The sequence below is a fragment of the Lampetra planeri genome, chromosome 43 (genome assembly GCF_965212315.1).
Source record: "Lampetra planeri chromosome 43, kcLamPlan1.2.h2, whole genome shotgun sequence".
Lineage (NCBI taxonomy): Eukaryota > Metazoa > Chordata > Hyperoartia > Petromyzontiformes > Petromyzontidae > Lampetra > Lampetra planeri.
The window spans coordinates 8099543-8124427 of NC_136149.1; the positions used below are offsets into that span (position 1 = coordinate 8099543).

Sequence of the window (24885 nt, forward strand, 5' to 3'; positions counted from 1 at the left end):
TCCTGATGGTCCTGCAGTGCCATAATATATCTAATTTCCCTGCATCGTTACTGAACACGTTCCATCCTCTGCACCGGCCGTCCTTTCAAATATAAAGACAAAGATCCCCCACATAACCATAACAGACTGGTGGGGCAAGTGCTGTTAGCGAGCACCTATGAGGGCCGGCACGGCACACGAGGGGGTGGGTGGCCACCACCATGCCAGGCCGCCTTTGTCTCCCTCGTGGCGATGTTTACACACTGCACCAGGTACTCATTTGAGGCTGAGTCGACCTAGGGGAGGCCCAGGACCGGTTCAGATAATTGTCACTGGTGTTGGCGATGAGCGGGAATCTAACTCTGTTCGGCGGGTTCGTAGCGCAGCGCACTAACTGATACACTTCCGCTCCCCGCCTTCACTTTGGCTGCCATTCGGTGACCAGTCTCCTCCCTTGGCCATCATCTCTTCTAGTCATGACATGTCCCGCCCAAGCTCACTCTTCTTTACAGTCAAATAGACACCAATTATAAGGCATCATGTCCACGTTAACCACGCATACTTGTGGCAAGTAACACAAACAAAATATGCTTTGATAATGTACAGTCATCCCTTGTTATTTGCAAGGGATATGTTTCAGAGGTGCTCGTGAATAGCAAATTTCGCGGATAATGATGTATCATACGTGCGACGTCTCCAAATGCTTCTAAAACTCGCAGAAGTTCTCTCTATCTCTCTTATGTCTTCATCTCATCACTTTCTCTCCAGTGAACCGTTGTACAACAAAACTGTTTAAAATTTCATGACAACTTGATTTGATTGGCTCTGTCCGGTGGCAGAGGGATTGAGTTTATGAACTTACATTAGCCCTACACGGTCTAACCCAACAAAAAAACGAATTATGAATCGGTATCGTGGATAATAAGAACCTTATCACACATCTTCTCTTATAACACCTCCGCACCTCCGATTAGCATGGTTGGCTACGTACAGTGCGATGGATGTTCAACATACGTACATAACAATATATTACCATTTGTCAACCCACTGCTGAAGACATCGGCAAGCTGTATCAGTCGTGGGGTTCGTTTTGACCGTACTTCACCACACCACCCAGTGGGTTGGTGAGAACGGGGAGCCCAAGTACCGATTCATATATCGTTTGCAGTGCTGATCAGGAATCAAACTCAGATCGCTAAGCCCACAGTCACAGTGCGAGGACTACTGTGCCAGAATTTCCCCAAAAGAACTTCTTTAATCCTGTTAAAAAACGGATATTGCGAAATTCCGTTTTCGGTTTGTGTCTATAGTTGTAACATATATAATGTTAAAAAAAGTTTGTAATTTTTAATTATTTGATTAAAATTTATTCAAATAAGTTCTTACGCTCACGATAGTGTGTGTTGTATTCTGCAGCGTAAGATTTTATTATGTTCAAGTAGTAAATGTTGCACGTGATTGATGCACGTAAGCCTTGCAGTCACTTGAGACTCCACTTACACCCACCATGACAAAACAATCCAGTCTCGAATCACAACTCTAACATTGTTATGGCTCATCCAATTTCATTGACTGATTCCTCCACCCATATCGAGAACTCAGTCTACCAGACTGACTGTTACCTCTTGTCCCTACTGTGTTCTCCCACCACACTCCACATCATAACAACACAAAAAACAAAGATCCCTTGTATAGCCTTAATAAACTGTTACGGCAAGTATTGTTAGCGAGCACCTATGAGGGCCGGCACGGCACACGAGGGGGTAGGTGGCCACCACCATGCCAAGCCGCCTTTGTCTCCCTCGTGGCGATGTTTATACACCTCACCAGGTACTCATTTGAGGCTGAGTCGACCTAGGGGAGGCCCAGGACCAGTTCAGATAATTGTCACTGGTGTTGGCCGTGAGCGGGAATTTATCTCAGTTCGGCGGGTTCGTAGCGCATGGCACTAACTGATACACTTCCGCTCCCCGCCTTCACTTTGGCTGCCATTCGGTGACCAGTCTCCTCCCTTGGCCATCATCTCCCTTAGTCATGACATGTCCCGCCCAAGCTCAATCTTCTTTACAGTCAAATAGACACCAATTATAAGGCATCATGCCCACGTTAACCACGCATACTTGTGGAAAGTAACACAAACAAAATATGCTTTGATAATGTACAGTCATCCCTTGTTATTCGCAAGGGATATGTTTCAGAGGTGCTCGTGAATAGCAAATTTCGCGGATAATGATGTATCATACGTGCGACGTCTCCAAATGCTTCTAAAACTCGCAGAAGTTCTCTCTATCTCTCTTATGTCTTCATCTCATCACTTTCTCTCCAGTGAACCGTTGTACAACAAAACTGTTTAAAATTTCATGACAACTTGATTTGATTGGCTCTGTCCGGTTGCAGAGGGATTGAGTTTATGAACTTACATTAGCCCTACACGGTCTAACCCAACAAAAAACGAATTATGAATCAGTATCGTGGATAATAAGAACCTTATCACACATCTTCTCTTATAACACCTCGGATTAGCACGATTGGCTACGTACATTGCGATGGATGTTCAACAACATACATACATAACAATATATTACCATTTGTCATCCCACTGCTGAAGACATCGGCAAGCTGTATCAGTCGTGGGGTTCGTTTTGACCGTACTTTGCCACACCACCCAGTGGGTTGGTGAGAACGGGGAGCCCAAGGACCGATTCATATATCGTTTGCAGTGCTGATCAGGAATAAAACTCAGATCGCTAAGCCCACAGTCACAGTGCGAGGACTACTGTGCCAGAATTTCCCCAAGATAACTTCTTTAATCCTGTTAAAAAACGGATATTGCGAAATTCCGTTTTCGGTTTGTGTCTATAGTTGTAACATATATAATGTTAAAAAAAAGTGTGTCATTATTAATGATTTGATTTAAATTGATTCAAATAAGTTCTTACACTCACGATAGTGTGTGTTGTATTCTGCTGCGTAAGATTTTATTATTTTCAAGTAGTAAATGTTGCACGTGATTGATGCACGTAAGCCTTGCAGTCACTGGAGACTCCACTTACACCCACCATGACAAAACAATCCCGTCTCGAATCACAACTCTAACCTTGTTATGGCTCATCCAATTTCATTGACTGATTCCTCCACCCATATCGAGAACTCAGTCTACCAGACTGACTGTTACCTCTTGTCCATACTGTGTTCTCCCACCACACTCCACATCATAACAACACAAAAAACAAAGACAAAGATCCCTTGTATAGCCTTAACAAACTGTTAGGGCAAGTGTTGTTAGCGAGCACCTATGAAGGCTGGCACGGCACACAAGGGGGTTGGTGGCCACCACCATGCCAGGCCGCCTTTGTCTCCCTCGTGGCGATGTTTACACCCTGCACCAGGTACTCATTTGAGGCTGAGTCGACCCAGGGAAGGCCCAGGACCGGTTAAAATAATTGTCACTGCTGTTGGCCGTGAGCGGGAATCGGGGGTCATAGTGCAGTGCACTAACCGCTACACTGCCACTCCCCATAAACAACCGGAACCACTCATTGACCATAATTCATTGGTCAAAACACTTTTCTTTTGCTTCTTTTCTCGCACTCTTCGACTTTGGAATTCCTTCCCATCGTCCCTTTTGCACAAGCTCTCATTTAGTAACAGTCCTCAATTCCAAGGAACGTCTTGCCTCTTTATCTGTTACAACTTTAATGGTGTTGTTGCTGGTTGCTTGATGTGTTGGGTCTTTGGACCTGTGCTCAGCAACGGTGTTTCAAAGAAACTCTGCGAAGGGGGTGTGCGAATCGTTACGAGCGTGCGTGTGTGCGTGCGTGTTGTGTAACAGGACTAACGTGGACGTTGGAACATGATGCATTTCACATTGCCCATCAGAAAAACTCTGAATTAGGTCACTTGAACCGACAGTGGCTGTCAGAGTGCCATCCCCGGTACCACCACCAGTGGTGGTCCAACGACGGTCCTCCAGGTGGTTGATCCGCGGGGCTGTGATGCAAATATAAGTTGATTCGGACTATAATGACAATGCTTATACCTTTTTGGTTTCAGGCGTGAATTCATATTTGACTTTTAATTAATAACAAAAATATATAATTAGGTAAACTACCCTGTTTAAACTACCCTAGCCATCTTACCTATACAAGGCATTCTTTGTCTGTCCGTCTGTCTGTCTGTCTGTGCACGCACGCTTGCGAGGGATTTGGCTCTCGAATGGTGGGGTTTACGTGAAAAGAAATTAGCCCCCGGTGGGCAAGCACTATTTCCTTTTCCCGTCCGTCACCTTTAAATTAGTTAAAATAGCGTTTTTGTGCGATTTCTCTTTATTTTTTTCCCCGCCCCGCTCAAGCTGCCCGGGGGTTGCCCCTGGCAACGCACGCACCGTCATCGGTGGAGGGTGGGGGGGATTTCTCATTTGCGTTCAAAATGCAAAAAAATACACGCAACGCTGAGGGAAATTCATCGAAGTGTCATGTCCTTTTCTCTCCCCTCCCACCCCAATGTGTGCACTTACTACTATAGGGTCGGTAGATACTAATATTATAGCGCTTAGATAGTATTATTGTAGCGCAGGCAGGGGGATGGTGGGCGGGGGTAGCGGTCCAGTTCCCAGCCTCGGCCGGCTGGTCAATCTAGGCGAGGCCGGGGGCTCTGCACGGGACTCGGCCTCACTATGGCACTCTGTCAGGTTAGTAGTTTGTGCTATAGAGCCGATATATACTGCTATAGAGTCAGCATGTACTACTGTAGGGATAGCAGGTACCACCATAGTCATTATGTACTACTGTAGGGATAGCAGGTACCACCACAGTCATTATGTACAGCTGTAATCATACAGGTACCACCACAGCCGGTATGCACTGCTGTAGTGAAAGCAGGTACCACCACAGCCGGTATGCACTGTTGTAGCAATAGCAGGTACCACCACAAGCGGTATGCACTGCTGTAGTGATAGCAGGAACCACCATAGTCGGTATGCAAAGCTGTAGTTAAAGCAGGTACCACCACAGTGGGTATGCACTGCTGTAGTGAAAGCAGGTACCACCAAAGTCGGTATGTACTGCTGTAGTGATAGCAGGTGCCACCACATTCAGTAGGCACTGCTGTAGTGATAGCAGGAACCATCACAGTGGGTATGCGCTGCTGTAGTTAAAGCAGGTACCACCAAAGTTGGTATGTACTGTTGTAGTCATAGCAGGATACCACCACAGTCGGTATACACTGCTGTAGTGATAGTAGATACAGCTATCGAGTTGGTAGATACTGCTATATAGAGTTAGTAGATACTAAAACAGTTAGTATATACCACTACAGTCAGTAAATACTGCTACAGTCAGTAGATACTACTATACAGTCAGTACATACTACTATGGTGAGTAGCTACTCGAGTCAGTAGATACTACTATCGAGTGAGTAGATACGGCTATAGTTAGTCGTTACTATTATAGTCAGTGGATACTACTATAGAGTCAGCAGATACTACTTTACAGTTCGTCGTTACTACTATAGAGTCGGTAGATACTACTGTAGGGCCAGTAGATACTACTTCGGTCAGTAGTTACTACAGTCAGTAAATACTACTAAACAGTCAGTATCTACTACTGGCTCAGTAGATACTACTGTACAGTCAGTAGATACAACTACAGAGTCAATAGATACTACTTACTCTGTTGTATGTAGGGTGTGTAGGTATATATACCTACGCGGGGGTAAAGATATTTTTTGAGGAGGGGGGTCGACAATTTTCAGAAACCTTTTAGATGAACTATTTACCCACCACTTTCTATAACTTTTTGCGCTTGTGCAAGCCTCTTATCATTTTGTTGGTGGAGAAATGGACAAACGGCCCACCGGGCTTTCACAATATTTGTGTATGTATATGTAAGGTTTTTAAAAGAAGTTTAGAAATATATTTTTTGCCCGGGCAATGCCGGGTACTTCCCGCTAGTAAAATATAAATGCCCCCCCTAAATAAAACCTTATAACTACGTACAAAAAATATTATGTTCTGGCAATACGAACCGTTTTGTATTTCTGGTATTTAGAGAGAGAAGTGAATGCGTTTTATCACCAGGAGTGGGGGCTGGGTGATCCGTGGAAATGTTTGCATTGGCTGAGTGGTAGGCGAGCCAAAAATGTTTGAGAAATGCTGCCCTAACACCTACCAAACACACAGTTACATATTTTTTTAGAGTATAGTGTAAGCGATTTAAGATTTAACACGTAGGCTTTCACGACCAATATCATCCATAATAGAGGTTTTTGGGTTAGATCACGTAAATATATAAATGTGTCGTTAAAACCCACCACCACCCGACGCAGCCAACTAGTAAGGGTTGTCACGTAAACAACATGCCAATGCGTCACTAGTACAGCACAAATCGGTGTGCTGGAGAGCCAAGCCACAAGATTTACTAACTGATTACGACGTTTCGCCAGTAATTACAACTAGCTTCATCAGGCGACAGCCAGATTTGTGGAGAAGTCTTAAGACTTAAGTTTGTAAATGTTGTGGCTTGTCTCTCCAACACACCGGTGTGCTGTATTAGTGACGAATTGGCATGTTCTGTTTACGTGACAACCCTTACTAGTTAGCTGTGTCGGGTGGTGTCGGGTTTTAAAGACACATTTATATATTGACGCGATCTAACCCAAAAACCTCTATTATGGATTTAAGCTTTGCACACAATGTAGCACATCACCTTGCTGAGGTGTGCACACATGTTCAAATCCAGATGCTTGTGTAGTGTTTTCAGCAATGACTCACACCGACACGTTGTAACAAGTCACCTGCTTACACTTTATTCATCTATTCTTGCACCAGTTGTAGGCATACCTATAGCTATCTTTACGGTCACTTATGTTTAACGTCTCCCCACTCTTATCTACCTTTCACCTCACTTATCCTGCACTCAGCAGCTCTGCTCTCAGCGACTCCGCATACAGTGACTCCGCACACAGCGACTCCGCACACAGCGACTCGGCACACAGCGACTCCGCACACAGCGACTCCGCACACAGCATCTTCACACACAGGAACTCTACATCCCCACCGCTGCCCTCACCTACGCTCCCTCAGACCTGCTCACCCATCTGTCCCGGGCGGGGGGGATCAGCCAACACCCGCCCGGCGACAGCGTGAGGGTTGAGGTCCCGTTGACGACTGGAGCGGCAGTGGCGAGATGTCTTCACTCTTCATCCTTGTCAACCACCCCCTCTCTGCTCACGCACACACCCTTATATCCCTCTGCTAATTATCCGAGACCTCTCGTGCGTCTCTTTAAGCTCTCGCCAGGCCGGCGCCTGTTGGCCCATTAATCAACCCTCATCTCCCGTCACCCTGGCAACACCTCCGGTCTCAACGTGCACAACCTGTCGACCCCATTTGCACCTGCTTCGCCCCTTAACAACTGGCGGTTTGTCCGTGCAAACCTCATATTGCACACGCGCACCTGTTTGCCCTCGGTTGCCTCCGGTTAACTGTGCGCACCGTGTATTCACTCCTCTACACTTGTAAACCCAACTGATAGCTTGACAAAGATAATTATTATCTCGATAATAATGATTTCAACTTGAAATGCGCCGGTCCATTCTGAGGGCCGGTGGGGCGTCTTGTGTGGGGAAATTGCAAATGTGATCAGAGTAAAAAACATAAAAATGTTTATTAAAATATTGTATTACCTCTAATGGAGTGGTTCTTAACCTGGGGTGCACGCACCCCCTGGGGGTGCGAGATATTCCAGATTTTTTTAGAAGGTAAATCTTCGAAAGACAAATTAAACACGGGCACGTAAGTACAACTACTGTGTTTCATCAAACTTATGTATTTATAAAGATTATAGATGTTTTAACGATTTAGCACCAAAGGGGTGCAAGGTTGCAGTAAAGGTCAAGAACCACTGGTCTAATGTGTACGCTTCATTGCTTATTTACGCTCTAATTTTCCATTAAGTTCCCACCATATTCGGCAGCACCCAAAGATTCTTCCTCACCGACCTCCCCCATTTGTGTTTTTTTGGAGACAGCCCCAAATTGGGCAAATGAGGTTCACACTGCAAAACATCACGCTAACACAACTGTACCTCACATCTAAACATCTCGCTCACTCCCATAGCCCGAATTTGGGACCAGTGTGGTTTCCAAATGCCTGGGCCCGATTTTTAGCCGCAGTCCGTCACTGGGGCCCAGCATTGTAACCGCGCCGACGCTCGTGCTGCTTGTCTCCTGTGCGTGTTTTTGGAGCAGTTGCGGTCGGTGTCTGTAGACCTGCACTCGGATGCCACACTACAGGTGGACATCTCGGACGCTCTGAGCGAGAGGGACAAAGTGAAATTCACCGTTCACACTAAGGTACGTAACGTGTGTTTGTGTGTGTGTATGTACATGTGTTGAACTTCTTTTGCACCGTATTGTAGCCAATCGTGGTAATCGGAGGTATCCGACATTTAAACCTATCCGGTTATACCAGGGGGTCTGCAAGCTAAATAACAAGGAGAGACATTTTTTAGAATTCGGTAAAAAACATTTTATATTTCAAGAGCCACAATGCATCTGAACACGAGATGGTGGTCCTAAATAAATAACGTCACGAAACAGCCCTGAAAGAGCCGCACGCGGCTCCGGAGCCACAGGTTACCAACTCCCGGCCTGTACTCAAGTTGCCAGCGGGTCAAATATGCGCTGCCGATCTGTATTGCGTTGATGATCATAATTAGGGTTTTTTGGATCGCACAAATATTGCGAAACTGTATTTCCGTTGGGCGTTGAGGAGGTGCCATACCCTGGTTCCGCAGGAGAATGCAGTGCAGCATTGTGCAGATGAATATCATCTGTAGTGGGATAGAGTGTTGCCCCCTTGCATGCATGTGATTTCTCCTGGCGCTTCAGTTTCCTCCCACATGCATAATCACATATTTACATATATAGGTAAGATTGCAAAGCTTGGCCAATTGTGCTTCCTTGTACCTCCGAGTTGAAATTATTATTTTTATTTCTGGGAAAATAAGTCATTATCATCATAAAATGAAGGCGTAAACATCTAACGACGGAGTAATCTCAGATTTTTGCCTCCAGTTTTTTTTCTAATGGAAAAAAACAGATGAGGCGCGTTTGCTTGAGGATGATTGATGATTTTAAGATCCCCCTCAACGTTTGTGACGCAACTGCGGTGTGCGCGCTTCAGACCACCCTGCCCTATTTCAAGCAAGGGGAGTTCTCGGTCGTGCGCCAGCACGAGGAGTTCATCTGGCTTCACGACGCCTACGAGGAGAACGAGGAATACGCCGGCATAATCGTACGTCAGCACCGCTGCTGCCTTGGATCAGGCCATTTGTTTTTGTCATTAAGATTTACTTTGTTCACATTTCTGACGCACGGTACATTCCAGCAATAAGCGTACAGTCTGGCGTTATAGGTCACAGCGCTCTTTGTGCGGGATTTTGCAGGGGTTGGACAGACTTTTCGGTGGCAAGATGTTAACTGCCTCGCCTCCTATACAAGGGGCCGTGGGTTCGATCCTGACCCTGACGCCTTGATATTTGGAGTTTGCATGTTCTTACTCTTAGGTTTTTTCGGTAAAGTCACGTAGGTAAAAATAAATAATAAAAATATAATAGATATAATAATAGAAATAAAATAATAAATCTATTATTATTTCTATTTTATTATTTATGTTTATTATTTATTTTTACCTACGTGACTTTACCGAAAAAACCTAAGAGTATGAATCCTTGCAGTCACGAAAGCTTCAAATCTAGAATTTGCATGTTCTCCCCGTGGTCGTGTGGATTTTTTCTCTTGGTCTTCGGTTTTTTTCTTCCGTATTTAGACTCAATTTGACTCATTTAGAGTATTTGGCTGCTATAAATTTCCACACGACAAGCCAATTCTTTGAGCTATAATTTGCGATGTAGAGGAGGTGGGGGGGAGTGATTAACACATGAGAGGGCTAAGAGCTGCACGTTCTGTCTGTGGGGGGATGCATATCACACGGTTTACAAGGCCTTTACAACACCTTATTACCTCCTGCAACTTTCAATACGATTCGGTGTTTAATACAGGAGCGACCGAGCACATGGATCTTTTTATTCAGTCCTTTGCTCTGTCTACCCCACGTGGGCCCAAAAGATCCCGCCGGCACCTCCGAGGCCAGACTTCGACGCCTCCCGGGAGAAGCTGCAGAAGCTGGGGGAGGGCGAGGGCACGATGACCAAGGAGGAGTTCACCAAGATGAAGCAGGAGCTTGAGGCGTGAGTCACGGCGACCCTTCTGCGTTGAAGTGATAACAACAACGATGATGACGATGATCGCCGCCTTGTGATTGTGACAGCAGCAGCGCACAGCCGAAAGGCCACTGTAATGCACAGCAAAAGCTCCGTCATCCAGCACTTTACCATCCGGAAGGCTCAATGACAGACAGGCGTCTTGTCATAGACGGCAACAAATAATTTTTTCGTGTATGCAGAAAAATTCTGACAGCCGTCCGGCGTATTGCCGTGCACTTCTCGTAGATCCGTTGTAGTTTACAGGAGCTTCAGGATGCTAGCAGCAGTCTATACATACAGTACTGTACTACTGTCTTCTGTACCCTAAACGGCCCCACTGCTTCTCTACAATCAACTAAGAATGTTCTATACTCTTTGGTTCTTTCAGTAAAGTCACGTAGATATAAAATTTATAGATCACGACGTTTCGATCGCAACACAAGCAACCGTCATCAGGTGAAACAAACACAACAGAAGAATTGCTGACATAGGAGAAAGAGCTGCTGCAACAAGTCAGCAGTTCTCCTGCTGTGTTTGTTACCGAAAGAATCAAAGAGTATGGATTCCTGCAGTCACGAAAGCTTCAAATCAAGAATGTTCTACGACTGACTGGCGAGTGCCTCTGTGAAAGAGTATATTATTTATTATATCACAGTTAAAGTGTACGCTTGGTTTATTTTTGAAAGTTTTATGTGCTTGAAAATTTGGTGAACCGTAAGTTTTTACTCTCAGATTAACCGGCACCCTCTCCATTCCCCATGAAATGCCGATTAACAGAGCTCTTGCTGTAATTCTAAAACACTCCGCACTGCTCTCTCAGAGGGAATCACTGTAATGCGGTGCTTCTATATGTGAGTCTTACGGGGTGGGAGTGCGGGCTGCGGAATGCGTACCGTGCAGAAGAAATTTTCAATTTGCGCGTGGGGAATGCCTAAAACAAACCCACTCGTATACAGTAGGAAGCAAATGCCCTACTGACACAAGCACACAGATACCTGGCCTGTGCTGTCCGGTTACCTGGGTGAAGAGTGAGCAAAGTTTTTGCCCAATCCTCGCCAGCTTTCTCAAAACGCAAGACAAAATAAATAATACGCAACATAAAACTTACGCCCTACTAACACAAAACACATTCATACACAGTGTTGAACTAAATTCCTTAAGAACACAACACTAATTCACAATCTGAAGCAAATGGCTCGCACAAAACCCTCTGGATCACAACAAGAAACACACCTTCCTAACACAAAGCACACGTACATAACGTGCAACAAATGCCTTACTAACACCGCGTTGACTAACGGAGTGGACTTGTGATCCATGTATTGTGGCCTTAGTAAGGGTGGGTGAGGAGTTGTTTGGTGTGCAATGGGTTCACTCCACACCAAAGACAGTTAAGAGAATCACCGGTGTGATGTAAACGTTCAAACATTTCAACGCTGGTATTCTCCGTAGGGAGTATCTGGCGATCTTCAAGAAGACGGTGGCGATGCACGAGGTGTTCCTGTGCCGCCTCGCCGCGCACCCTCTGCTGCGCAAGGACCACAATTTCCACGTCTTCCTGGAGTACGATCAGGACGTGAGTTCTCACCCCCATGGCATTCTGCGGAGGGAGTCCTGCTCTACTACGTCCTGGCTAAGCAGAGAGGGTTTGACGGCCGCCACGGTGGCGAGATGTTAACTATCTCGCCCTGCAATCCAAGAGGTCGTAGGTTCGGTCCCAACCCTGATACCTGAACCTTATGGCCGTACCCCGGGGTACCATAGTCCCCCGGCTCTCGCATAATGTCCGTGATGATGCAGGCATTTTTAGTCTGTTGATGGTCGGCGATGCGGCAATCGACTCATTTCGACGAGCTGTACACGATGCACTATTTAAAGTAGAATTTTTGGGTAACGGATTTTTCATGCTAATGTTTGGCGTTTAGACATCGCAGAGTAGCACTGATTTCGGATTGGTACCCCAGTCGCGGAGTTAAATACACCCCTGAAAAAAATAGTGTCCCAGAAATCAAATATTTAATTGCCTCGGCCATTTTGTATTCTTTGGTACCCCAGGGTACCACCATAAGGAGGATCACCTGTTGTATGTTTGGAGTTTGCATGGCTCTCGCCCTGTGATCACATGGACTTTTCTCCAGATCCTCCGGTTTTTCCCTCGACAATTAGAAACATGTGCTTATAGTGTGAGGCTGCTATAAATTTCCACGTGATAAGCCACTTCATTGAGCTGTCATTTGTGGTCACTTCAGAAAAAGACCTACATAACTCAGTAGGCCTTACCTGGTAAAATAAAAAGGTTAGTTTTTGTGGAGTCGGCTAAGAAGGCAGTGGGGTTTTTCTTCTTGGAAATTATTTGACGAATGCTTCCACACATTTATGTGCTGAGTGGTATATCATGTGACCTCCTTTGCCAGTACCAAAATATGAGAATATGTTTTTCCCTTTTTTCTGGCAACAAAACAGGTGTTTAGATGTTAAAACACCAAACTGAAACTTTTTACAAGGAATCATGTCTACATTAACCACAATACTTGTGGTCAGAATGCAAACAAAAAAGTACTCTGATGATAAATGCATTGTCTTTGAAACGGATTGGTCCACACCAGAGACAGTGAGGGGTATAGTCAACCACTCACAAGTGCAATGTCTCAAATGGGGTTTTCACTCAGCCCATCATGCTATCATGCTATTTGGGGTTGATAAAATACTTACCGCTTTGTGAAAATCACAACAAGGGACATCCCGTTTGATAGACCAATGTCCGTCATGGTAATGTGCAATTTCCGTCTCCAGCTCAGAGACGTCAGCATCGCTTACCGCTTTTCGATCAAAAGGGACCTTTAGAGTGCGATGTGTGGAATTCGAATGGTGCTGGACAAACGAGCTGCTGACACTGGGCGTGGTGACATCGGTTTTGGGGTTTTCACAGTTGAGCGTGCGTGGAAAGAACAAGAAAGAGAAGTTTGGCGGATTTCTCAAGAATATGGTCAAGACGGCAGACGAGGTCCTCATTGCCGGCACAAAGGTACGGAAGGAGACAGGGTTAGGCCAAACACGCTCTGTAAATATGAAAACGCGTAACAGCTACGCGTTGTGAATACGCAAACATGTTTTGCCCTCGATGGGTAACTTTGCCAGTGTCCGCGCTTTAATCAACTCTTGTGAACGTGAGCGTGCGTTTTGGAAAGCCGCGCCTAATCCATAGCGTGTCGCCTGATTTTTTGCCGAACTTGTTTTTATGCCGGCGTATCTTAATCGGGGATCGGCCAAATTGCCGTGAGTAATGATGAGCTGTGCAGATGCTCACCCCGTCTTTGTGGACCCATTCTCCGGGGTGGTGGCGAGATGTTAACTCCCTCGCCTGGTATGCAGGAGGTCGTAGATTTGATCCCGACCCTGACGGCTATGTATTTGGAGTTTGCATGTTCTCCCCGTAGTCGCGTGGATTTTCCTCCGGGTCCTCTGGGTTTTCCTTACATATTTAAAACAAGCATTTAGAGTATTTGGCTGCTAGAAATGTCCATGCGATAAGCTATCATTTGTGGCCAGGTCGTTTCTGAAAAAGAGCTACAAAGCTCAGTGTGCCTTACCTGGTAAAATAAAAAATAACGGTAGTTATGAATAGTTTAATTATTTTGTTATTCAGCAAATCGGAGAAAAGTTCAAATAATTTTGTTTTACAATTTTGTTGTATGACATTTCGCTGACAACCGCTTGGCCATCTGAGCAAGGAATTATTCAAATATTATATTTTTGGTGTCCCGGGGGAAGGCCCGTTGAGCTAGCGAGCTGGAGGGCTAGAGAAACGGCACATCGGAGCAGTTTTGTGATTCAACAAAGTCGCATTTTAATAACATAACATCTTGAAGTGACCTTGAGATGTAATTTTGGGACATCATCTTCCATGGCCATTCTGCTGCTTGTTAGAGTTCTAAATGGAAATGTCACAATGCTGACAGCACAATGAATACATTAACATATAGTAAAACAAAAACCCTGATACATTAGCTGATAATACTGGCCTTTAAAATGAAAAGTATGTAATAGACGACGTTTTGAGTGATGGCCCTTCTTCATGGCACACAGAGAGAGGCTAGAGAGGTAGTGGCCTCTTTCTTGTGTGCCATGAAGAAGATCTATTTCCCTTAACGTCGCCTATTGTATACTTGTTATTTTTAAGGCCGCGATATCAACAAACGCCAAAAGCAGCAGTGCCAGCATCACCGTATAATTTGTGAAGTTCTGTATTTGCGCTCGGTCTCAATGTGCCTGCATCTCAGGACGCTGTACAAGGTGGCGAGACTTGTGTGTACTGGGGGGGTAGGAAGTGGGGGGGGGAGATAATGCGACGTCGTGACACGTTACGACGCGCTCGCCGATGTTTTCAGGATGTAGATGAATTCTTCGACCACGAAAAGACGTTCATCCTCGAGTACCACGGCAGGATTAAGGACGCCACCATGAAAGCTGACAAGATGACGCGCGCGCACAAGAGTGAGTGATCGCTTTCATCCATCGCAGTATGTCCCTCGGTTAACAGTGACATGGGTTAATGGTTTTTCGGTAAATGTTTCACCTCCCATAGGGGACATGAACGTTATATACACACGGGTGCCAATCTTGGCGAATCAGAGCACTCATAAGTGGTGCCAATTTATGAGTGTTTAGACCTTGACTGGCTTTCAATTTACATTATATGCTTTCTGTTTTGCACAGTGAAAACAGCTCTCTTGCAGACTCGGTGATCTTTACTTAATTTTAAACTGATAAGTGAATTCAATTAACAGTTATTTCGGTTAACGGTAGTTTTTTCACGGAACGGATTAAAATGTTAACTATTGCACTTCCCCGCTGTGGTGGGACGCCGAGTGTCACATGAAGCACCTCAGCGACGAGGGGGCCGAGGCGCCGTGCAGGGGATTAAATCGCGTGATTCCGGCGACGAAGCCGGAAACTGCGGCTTGGAGCATGCTTATGGATATTCATGTCGGCATGACGCAACATGGTATGCATATTCATGTAAGGTGTGCTCATGAATATTCAAAGATCCGCCATCTAGCCTTAACATACTGTTGAGGCAAGTGCTGTTAGCGAGCGCCTACGAAGGCCGGCCCGGCACATGAGGGGGTGGATGGCCATAACCATGCCTGGCTGCCTTTGTCTCCCTTGTGGCAATGTATATACCTCACCAGATACTCATTTGAGGCTGAGTCGACCTAGGGGAGGCCCAGTACCGGTTCACATGATTGTCACTGGTGTTAGGCTGTGAGTGGGAATCCAACTCTGGTCTCCGAGTTCGTCGTGCAGAGCGCTAACCACTGCACCACCGCTCCCCACAATACACACAGCATATAAGGACAAGTGCTAGGGCGTGGCAGGGCATCACTTCCTCCATGGATGCAGAGCAATGCTGTCACATGAAGCTTTTGCGTGTGAACTAAAGCACTGTACTGAGAACTCCTTAAAGTATGTAAGGTTACCAGACAGAATCTATGTGTTTTTACGTTACCACAAGGCATAACGTTACAGTAACGTTTTTATTGTTTTTTTTCTGAACGCAGATGTGGCCGAGGACTACATACGGATCTCTTCTGGAGTCTACACACTCGGCACTCAGGAACCCACCAACCTCAGCAGGTGTGTGATGCTCTTCTTGCCCGGTGGGCAGGGCGGGGCGACCCTACTAGGGGGGTGCAGGCCCGGGGCAAATCACTCACCGTGTGGGTTCCACCAAAGCGCAGGGGCCGGGGCAGTTGCCCCCAATTCGCCGTTACCACCCAAGGGTACAAACATACATACCTACAAGTGTAATATGTTTCCTTGTTTTCCACTTGGAGCACCCGAGTTGTTTTTGAAATAGTGTTCTTCTATATACCTGGCCTCATCCTTGTTACCAGTAAGTGTACAAAAAAAAACAATCGTCTCAATTTGGTCGGGTTACACACCTGCAGCGGTGGAATCGAGGGAGGTTTTGGGACTTGGTGTTTACCGTTGCGTAAACGAGGCCGACTTTTTGGGTTGCAGAATTTTCCTCAAGTTCACCGAGCTGCTGGAGAAAACCCGGGTAAGCGGTCGGTTCATTCATTCCCGGTACCCTCATTCCTTTAATCTGTAGTGTCTTTTAATTCTCTTAGTCTCATATCGTTGGAATTTCGTTCACTTTTAAGTCGCCAAAACATTGGAACGTAATGGCGGTACACTGGTGGTGCATGATATAATAAAGTAAAATCACAATAATTATTTATTTTCCCGAGATTCGCAACCCCGATCAGAAAATCTTGCGGGGTGGTGCGAGTCAAAATCAGTTGTCGTGATGTCGAAGTGGTCAGAAGACGAACGTTTATATGAGCGGCTGAACACGAAGCTTCACAGTTTGTTGCCGTATCGCAGCACCCTGCCTGATGATGATTGGCTCCGTGTTCCAAAGACAGATTTGACTCCTCGTACCCTAGACTTGGTCGGACGGTCCCTTGATTCAACGGACCCAAATCAATGGTCAATGTTGACCTTTTTAAGAAAGTTTCAGTCGACTGAATAAACCTTCGAATCGCATCATCTTTGGCGACAGTGTCAATTAAAGACCGATAAACAGATTTGCTGATTAAAATTTAGATTTTAGACTGTTTTATGAGGAGCGGTGTGTTATGCTGCACCAGCGTCCCGCCAATATGTCCATTTGCATTCTTCCAGGCTGCTGCATTAGCAAAATTTCACACGATGCAAAATAAGAATATGTTTTACCCTTTCTGGTAATAACACAGGTGTTAAGATGTTTAAACACCAAATGGATTCCTTTTGCAAGTCTTCTGCTACTTGCATGGTCTTTGTGTTATTCGCCTTTTGGCGTTCTCTGGTCCAACACTGGTGAGACACGGCCATAAAGAAGGCTGCTGTCTCTGGTGTACGCCAATCAGTTTTAAGGGCTCACATCCCCTCCCTCCCCTGGCATTTTGTCGTGCTCTATCTCTCCTCCCTGGCTCCTCCCCCCTCTCTTACCTATATAGCCTCTTATTACAGCAACTCTTTGGCCCACTTCAGCAATTGTTTCTGGCTGTGGTTGTCCCACCTGATGACGGACGCTTGTGTTGCGCCCGAAACGTCGTGATTAAATGTATTATATTTTTTATACCTACGTGACTTTACTGAAAGAACCAAATAATATGCATATATTATTTGAGCTTATTTTTAAACCGCAAGTATTTGCAGACTTGATGCCTGCAAAAGGATTCTATTTGGTGTTTTAACCATCTTAACACCTGTTTTATTGCCAGAAAGGATAGCACCTATTCTTATTTTTCATAATTTTTTATTCCAGTTAAAGGGTCCCATAGATATAGAGAATTCCACACGTTCCACAGCCAGCCAATTTCCTATGCACAGCTTTGCATTCGGCCTCATATTCCATTTGTTCCTCCCCGCCTGCATCCTTCACCCAGTTGCTTTCCTCCTCTGCCACAGCGAATGAGTGCAGACATTGTGAGTGCTTTCTCCTCCATGCTGCGGTGGTCGTCAGCATCTCCGGAGACTCACAAAATCCAACTCACTCGGGGCCAGTGACCTTTGATCAGTCTTCCACCACTCAGTTTCAAGCAGCGGAACTGAATCGATGGGGCTTCATTTCCTCAAAACCTTAACGCACCAGATCTCAATGTGTGAGGTGCAGGCTGCGGCATGGATACCGTGCAGGAGAGATTTTGAATGTGCAGAGGGAACGCCACGTTGTGTGTCGACAAAATACCAACAGACAACAGAAAAAAAAATGCTTTGCTAGCAACACTCGAGAGGTGTGGACACATGATCTATCTATATGGTGGCCTCACTTTAAAATTCAACACGCTTGTCAATAACACGCACACTGTGCAATGATCCACTCTATCTCGTTTCTGGTCTCTCTATGTGCTATGAATAAGGGCCATTGCCCGAAACGTTATCTATTATATATTTTTTCTTGTTAAGGCCACCGCAGTGTTCTTTGACAAATGTGTCGAGATTTTTGGTATTTGTGCACCACTGCCAACACAGCATTACTAAATTGTTCCTTCATTGTTGTTTGGGCTGGGGAGTTGGGACGGTGTGGGGACCACTGGTCTTGATTGGGGGCCCGTCATGCCAAAAGAGTTGCCTTGGGGGATAACCGTGTAGGATTTTTGTTAGATTTCCGCGACAAAGTACAGTTGAATGACATCGAATTAACCCCGTAGTGCTCGGTTTTTAACCCAATATCGTTCATGAACCCATTTCATTTTACAGTGGGGAAATGATAGTGGTCGACCAGTTTCTTTGGCGGGCGTTTGACCGATGCCAAAATTACCGATGCTGATTGCACATTGGGCTGTGTCCATCCTGATAAAAAAAAATTATATATACGTAAAAATACATATAATTATAAAAATGTATCATAAAAATATAACAAAAATAATAAAATTGCTTAATAAGAACTGATACAAATGTATAATAAAACATACTAAAATAAAAATTCATACAAAAAAAACAGGTGGCTCATTGGAGCCACGGTTTGTGCAAGAGGATTCTCGTATCTCCATTTCAGAAACTCGAGGGTCGGGTTGCGTCCGATGAAGACCTCAAGCTCTCCGACCTGCTGCGGTACTACATGAAGGACTCGCAGGCGGCCAAGGTACCCAGTACACGGTCGTCGTAATGGTAGGAGTGGTAGTGGTCGCAGCATTGGCAGCTTTGGTCACCGTCCTTCAACCCAAGCTATGGACTGTAAAGTAAACCCACTGAGGTCTGCCCTCTCGACGTGGCCAGCAGCAGGCCTCGGACATTGGCACTTAGCGTCTGGACGCATTGCCGTGAGTGAGAATAGAACTTGCCAGATGATCCTGATAGCACGTACAGATACACACTTTTGGAGGCCTTGGTTACTGGACATTTGTGACATCTCTAAAAAAAAAGCTTTATAGCTCATCGGATTTCTGCAGGATAAATGCTAATTTTGATTCTGATTGAAAAAAAATGTCTCAGAGATTTTGTGTTTTTGGATTTTATAGTTCTAAGCAAAAAAAAACCCAACGCATTTGTTCATTACACCGTGACCTTAAATGGAAACGTTTATAAATTACGTGTCACTTAAGCAACGCCCCTTGCTTCTTTTCCTTTTCAAGTCACAGTCTTATTGACAATCATGTTGATGTTTGTTGTTTGTGCTTGCGCACCATTGCCAAAGCGGCAGCAGCAGCATCACCAAATAATTAGTTTGGTTATAAGTGTAGGTTTCACTACGTTTGTGCCAAACTTCAGCTCTCTCGACCTTCTAGAACATCATTGGAATCCGCATCAGCCACTCACTCATTCGTGCACTCACAACCAGCTCACCTCTTTCCTATTGCCCATTCTCCTCTTCCCTCGTCCCTCCACTCCTTTCTGTCCCTCCCCTGAAGCGCCGCAGTGGCGAGATGTTAACTCTCTCGCCTGGTATGCAGGAAGTCATGGGTTCGACCCGACCCTGATGCCTGTATATTTAGGGTTTGCATGTTCTCCCCGTGGTCGTATGGATTTTTCACTGGGTCCTCTCCTTTTTCCCCTCCACATTTAGAAACATGTTTTTTTAGTATTTGGCTGCTATAAATTTCCACATGATCAGCCACTTCATTGAGCTATTATTTGTGGCCAGTTTGCTTCTGAAAGAGAGCTACGTAGCTCAGTGGGCCTAGCCTGGTAAAATAAAAAAAGTTTAATTCAGTATGAGGAGCAGCGTGTGTACGCACGCGATGCGCTCACTCTCGTGTGCGTGGCACCGGCAGGATCTGCTCTACAGGCGGGCGCGCTCCCTCATCGACTACGAGAATGCCAACAAGGCCCTGGATAAAGCCCGGGCCAAAAACAAGGACGTGCAGCAGGCGGAGGCGCACCAGCAGATCTGCTGCCACAAATTCGAGAAGCTGTCCGAGTCTGCAAAACATGGTATAAATAATAATAATAATGCAGTTGATCATCGATTATCCGGCATGCTATTATCACTGCTTCCAAGATTATCTGGCGGTCCTGGGCTGGTCCGGCAAAACCACTCCAAAGGCTGTACCAGTCCGGCGATCAGCACTGTGTGCGTGACAAACAACGTAGCTATGCTTGATCTTGGCTACGCATCGCGCGAAAGAAGCCCAACACACACACACACACACACGTACATACCGAGCAAATAAAAAACCCATACTACTACCAAGCTAAATCCAAACTGAATAAAAAAAATGAGGAAATGGCACTTAAACAAAAAGTTATCAAAACAAAGAAAACCTTTCTTTGGTCTACAAATCCCAGAATACAATCTCAACAAAAGAACAAAATTATCGTCACATCTATTGCGCTTTTCAGTTGTGAAATTTTAACCCAGATTGTGCTATCCGGAGTCATCTCGTGAGAAAACGAAACCACTAGGAACTCGCAAGGAGCATGCAGTCGCTCTTCCCTCACCCACGCAGTGTTAGATGAAAGAACCACGGAAGCAGATGTCGCAGAAGTACCTCCTAAGGTCCTTTCAAGTGACCTGGCCCACACGATAGAGGGCAGCACTCTCCCACCTACTCTTCCCTACACACAAGTCGCCTTTGCCACATGACTTGCACCAACATTTTAATTCTCAGAGTTGGTAATTGGCTAAATTAACCTCATAACCAAATTTTTACGTGGTTGGTTTTTTTTGTGTGTCCTTAATGACTGGGCCGAGACCTTACTCTCTATACTTGAGAACACAGTTTAATTACAGATAGTTACCTGAATTCGAACCCAGAAGCTCAGCAGTGCCAGCTTACCAGGCCACCTGAAATAGAAATTTTAAGAGGAATCATTTATTGTTCCTTAAATAAACACACAATTGCCTCACCAATAACAATGCGAGCCTCCAAAATCTCACGAGCAACGGGGCCACTTAAAATCCTGGTTGTTGGATAATACAGCCAGTGAAGTAGTGTCAGCATAAAGAAGTACGTGGAGAAGCAGGTTTCTGACTTGACTGGCGGTCTTTGCAGAGTTTGTGCATTCTTCCCATGAGTGGATGGGGTCCACTCTGGTTTCCCATCACGTGCAAAAAATATTAAAACTCACCCAAACTCCACACTGTTGAGACTTGGTGCGTAAATTCCTGGGCCACTCTGTTGAGCTTTCATTTGTGTCCAGGTTGCTTCTGAAAAACAAGTTAATGTCTCAATGGGCTTCTCCTGGTACGATAAAATCATTTAGTTTTATTTGTATATATTTTTACGTGATTAGTTTACCTTTCCCATACTTTGCACTCCTATCGTGTTTTTGTATTTTTTGTTGTTGAATAACGTTCTTACCCGCCCCTACTTGACATCTGTAAAATAGCTTTATAGCTCATGAGATTCCTGTAATTTCGATAAATATTAAGATTCTAGTTGTGTTCGTATTGTATTTCCCCAGAACTGATCGACTTTAAAACCAGGCGAGTGGTCGCCTTCAGAAAAAATTTGGTGGAAATGACGGAAATGGAAATTAAGCACGCCAAGGTGAGTGTGTGCCTGTTGAGTGTTCGCGACGCTTGTAGTTGGTGTCTTGAGTAGGTTTAACAGAGGGTGTCACACACTCTGTCGCCCGCGTTTCACGACGACAAAGGTTACGCCTCTTCCAAGACATTTAATCCCAACTCGGTGCAGGTCATCACTATTAGAACTCCACTACGATTTTGGTTGCAGAAATCACGTACGTTCGTAAAGTCCGTGAAGTCTTTAAGAATGATGTCGGGCAACAGCTCTGTGGTCACCAAACTTTCCAAGTACGTAAAACTTTGAAGAAATAAACTAAGCCTACATTTTAACCGCGATATAAGAAATAACACACTCTTGCAGAGGTACTCGCCAGTCAATTTTAGAGCATTTTAAGTTGATTGTAGAGAAGCAGTGGGGCCGTTTAGGGTACAGTATACAGTAGTACAGTACTGTATGTACAGACTGCCGCGAGCGCCACCACTCGGCAGTGTCCTGAAGTTCCTGTAAACAACAACAGATCTAGGAGAAGCACGCTGCAAGACACCGGATGGCTGTCGGAATTTGTATAAATACGTGAAGGAATATTTGTACTGCCGTCTATGACAGACGCCAGCGGTTAAGAGAGCATTCCGGATGGCAAAGTGCCAGATAACGGAGCTTTTGCTGTAGTATATATTTACTGTATGTTTAACTTCTTTCGCACCGTACGTAGCCAACCATTTCTAATCGCAGGTGCGAACATTGGATGTGTAGTAACATTGGATTCGGTGCTTTCTTGCTGTCCTTTCTCGGTTGACATATGTCGTGCACTCAAACCGGTGTGGCAGGGGAAGGAGCAGAAGGAAAAACCAGCCGCCCGACATTTCAGTTCTTTTGAAGCATTCTCTTTAAATCGATTCACAAAAACAATGGTGACCTACGTTAGCCACTTAACCCTTTCCCGTTCTGAGACGTCTGGAAGTTGCTGGGTGTTCGTCCCGTTCACCGCCGAATCTCGGAACGCGCAAGCGGTTCAAGGTTAATTTTATTTCGAGAGGCGTAGTAGCGCCGTTGTTTTTAAAGACATTGTTACTCGCCGCAGAGAACTGTGGCAATACAACCGCACCCTTAAAAGCTGGTGCCAAACTGTAACACACGCCCACCCACATGACCTTGTGGAAGCCTCGGTACATCTTCCGACCTGAAGATGTACCGGTAAAGTTATTTTATCACTTTGACATGCGTGTACATCATCGGAACGGAATCAGAAGGAAAACTGATTATGTACACTCGCTTTCTAGATGGGATACTCGTTACTTTAGAACTGCTTTTTGTGTTAAGTTTGTCCTTCCCCCGTACCTCCGATTAGAACGGTTGGCTACATACGGTGTGAAAGACGTTCAGCATACATACAAGTGTTTACGTGTGTATTTAGCATTCCTGCCAAACCTACAGCGCAGCGGTGATCATGAGCAAGGGGCCACAGTTATGCCCCTGTAAGCGTCACTGAAAGTTACCGTCTTGAGTCGACTACTTGCAGGAGTGGATGAGAGTTGGAGACCAATCACATTGACCCTGGCATCGTCCTGCTTTTTAACTTTGTTTATACATTTTAAAAAGAAGAAAATGTTTTTTTTATAAATATATATTTTTTAAATAAAAATGTTAAAGTAACTTTAGATGAGGCACCTTGAGACTCCACCCCATGTTATTGTGACCTTCCTTTCTGTAAATTGAGTTCTTTCCCACACCTTGGCCGTGAACTTTCCAGAACATCTCCATACCAAACTGGTATCTCACTAATCATCATGAATGCGGGGTAGAGTGGAGGACCCACAGTTGATTTTCCAAATCCTCCTTGCATGAGACTTCGCTCAAACTGGGTAGGCAAGAGGCCAATAAGTTTTAACGTATTGCATAAATCCAACCCATCCTCGCCTCCCAAAAGAAGGTATTGCGAAAATATGATTAAAATGTCATGTATTTTAGACACACAGTAGTCAGCTTTCGCGACCAATGTTATCCACAAAGGTTTTTTTTGGGATTATATCGCATAAACATAAATGTGCCGTTAACCCACCACCACCACCCTACGCAGCCAATGAGCAAGATTTGTCACGAAAACAAAACGTTACAATTAGTCACTACTTCAGCACACTACACCATCTCACCCAAAAACAGGTGTTAAACACATCTTTTATGTATGGTTAATGCAGTACTTGATGTCTTGCAATAGGGATATATATATTTGGTGTTTGAACATCTTTATTGCCAGAAAGGGTTAAAGCTTATCTTTATTTTTTTTCATCATCATGATACAGGCACAAAAAAAAGTGCCAAGGAGACGAAACAGCACGATGTCGTGCGTCGTTTAACATTGTTGTGTTTCGCGCGTGCAGGCCAACCTGCAGTTTCTGCGTAACTGCCTCGTGACCCTTAAAGAGGAGCAGCAGCAGCAATGAAGAGCTGCACACAGCTTCTGCCACGCACTTGGGGGCCGCCGCTCTCTCCGTCCGTGCTGTTGAACGAGCTGTCACTAACCGATTGCTGCTATAGCCACGACAAACAAACAAAAGGTTGAAACATTGAAAATTATGTTGTTGTTGTGTATTTTTTTCCGTTCAAATCACTTTTTTAGTCACAGAGTGGTTAATAATGTGGTGACATTCCGAAACTTTGTGTGATGTGCGCTTGGTGTGGTGTGGGTGAGTGCAATCATCCTCCCATAACAAAAAAAAAACCCATGCAGTGCAGATCTTAATTTGTCGGGTTGTTTGTATGGTTTTTTGAGCTGTAAACCTGTATGGTAGTTGGTGCCAATCACTGGGCCGGATCTTAATTGTTAAAATTTGGTTTTGTTGTCTGGTATATATATTTCTTTTACTCTACATGCTACTTATTTTTATAATCACAGCGACACCAACAACAACAAAAAAAACTGATCTGATGCAATGGCGATTCACGGTCCTGAATGCATTCTCAACTAAAAATCACACTTTCAAAATCACGGTGAAATATTAATGATGCGTTTTTTTCGTTCTTTTTGCTGTTGAATAGCGGTACTCGTTATGTTTTGCGTAATAAAACAAGTGATTAATTACGTGTTGATACTAACTCGTTCCCTTTGTTTTTATTGTAATTCCCTTTGGAGGCAATTGCGGTTGTTTACACGCATGTTTGAACAAACGAATGCTGTTATC

General features: G+C 44.9%; 1 protein-coding gene across 1 annotated transcript in view; it reads left to right on the forward strand.

Moving 5' to 3' along the window:
* LOC144732699 (sorting nexin-6-like) overlaps window positions 1-24799 on the forward strand; it is a 32885-nt gene extending 8086 nt beyond the window's left edge. The window contains exons 3-14 of the mRNA XM_078614274.1: window positions 8227-8331; window positions 9164-9274; window positions 10108-10229; window positions 11697-11820; window positions 13174-13269; window positions 14633-14738; window positions 15806-15881; window positions 16269-16308; window positions 18793-18879; window positions 20009-20168; window positions 21642-21727; window positions 24085-24799. Of these exons, the coding sequence (XP_078470400.1) occupies window positions 8227-8331; window positions 9164-9274; window positions 10108-10229; window positions 11697-11820; window positions 13174-13269; window positions 14633-14738; window positions 15806-15881; window positions 16269-16308; window positions 18793-18879; window positions 20009-20168; window positions 21642-21727; window positions 24085-24147 (1176 nt within the window). The 3' untranslated portion in view covers window positions 24148-24799. The remainder of the gene's footprint in view (window positions 1-8226; window positions 8332-9163; window positions 9275-10107; window positions 10230-11696; window positions 11821-13173; window positions 13270-14632; window positions 14739-15805; window positions 15882-16268; window positions 16309-18792; window positions 18880-20008; window positions 20169-21641; window positions 21728-24084) is intronic.
* Window positions 24800-24885: the final 86 nt, after the last annotated feature.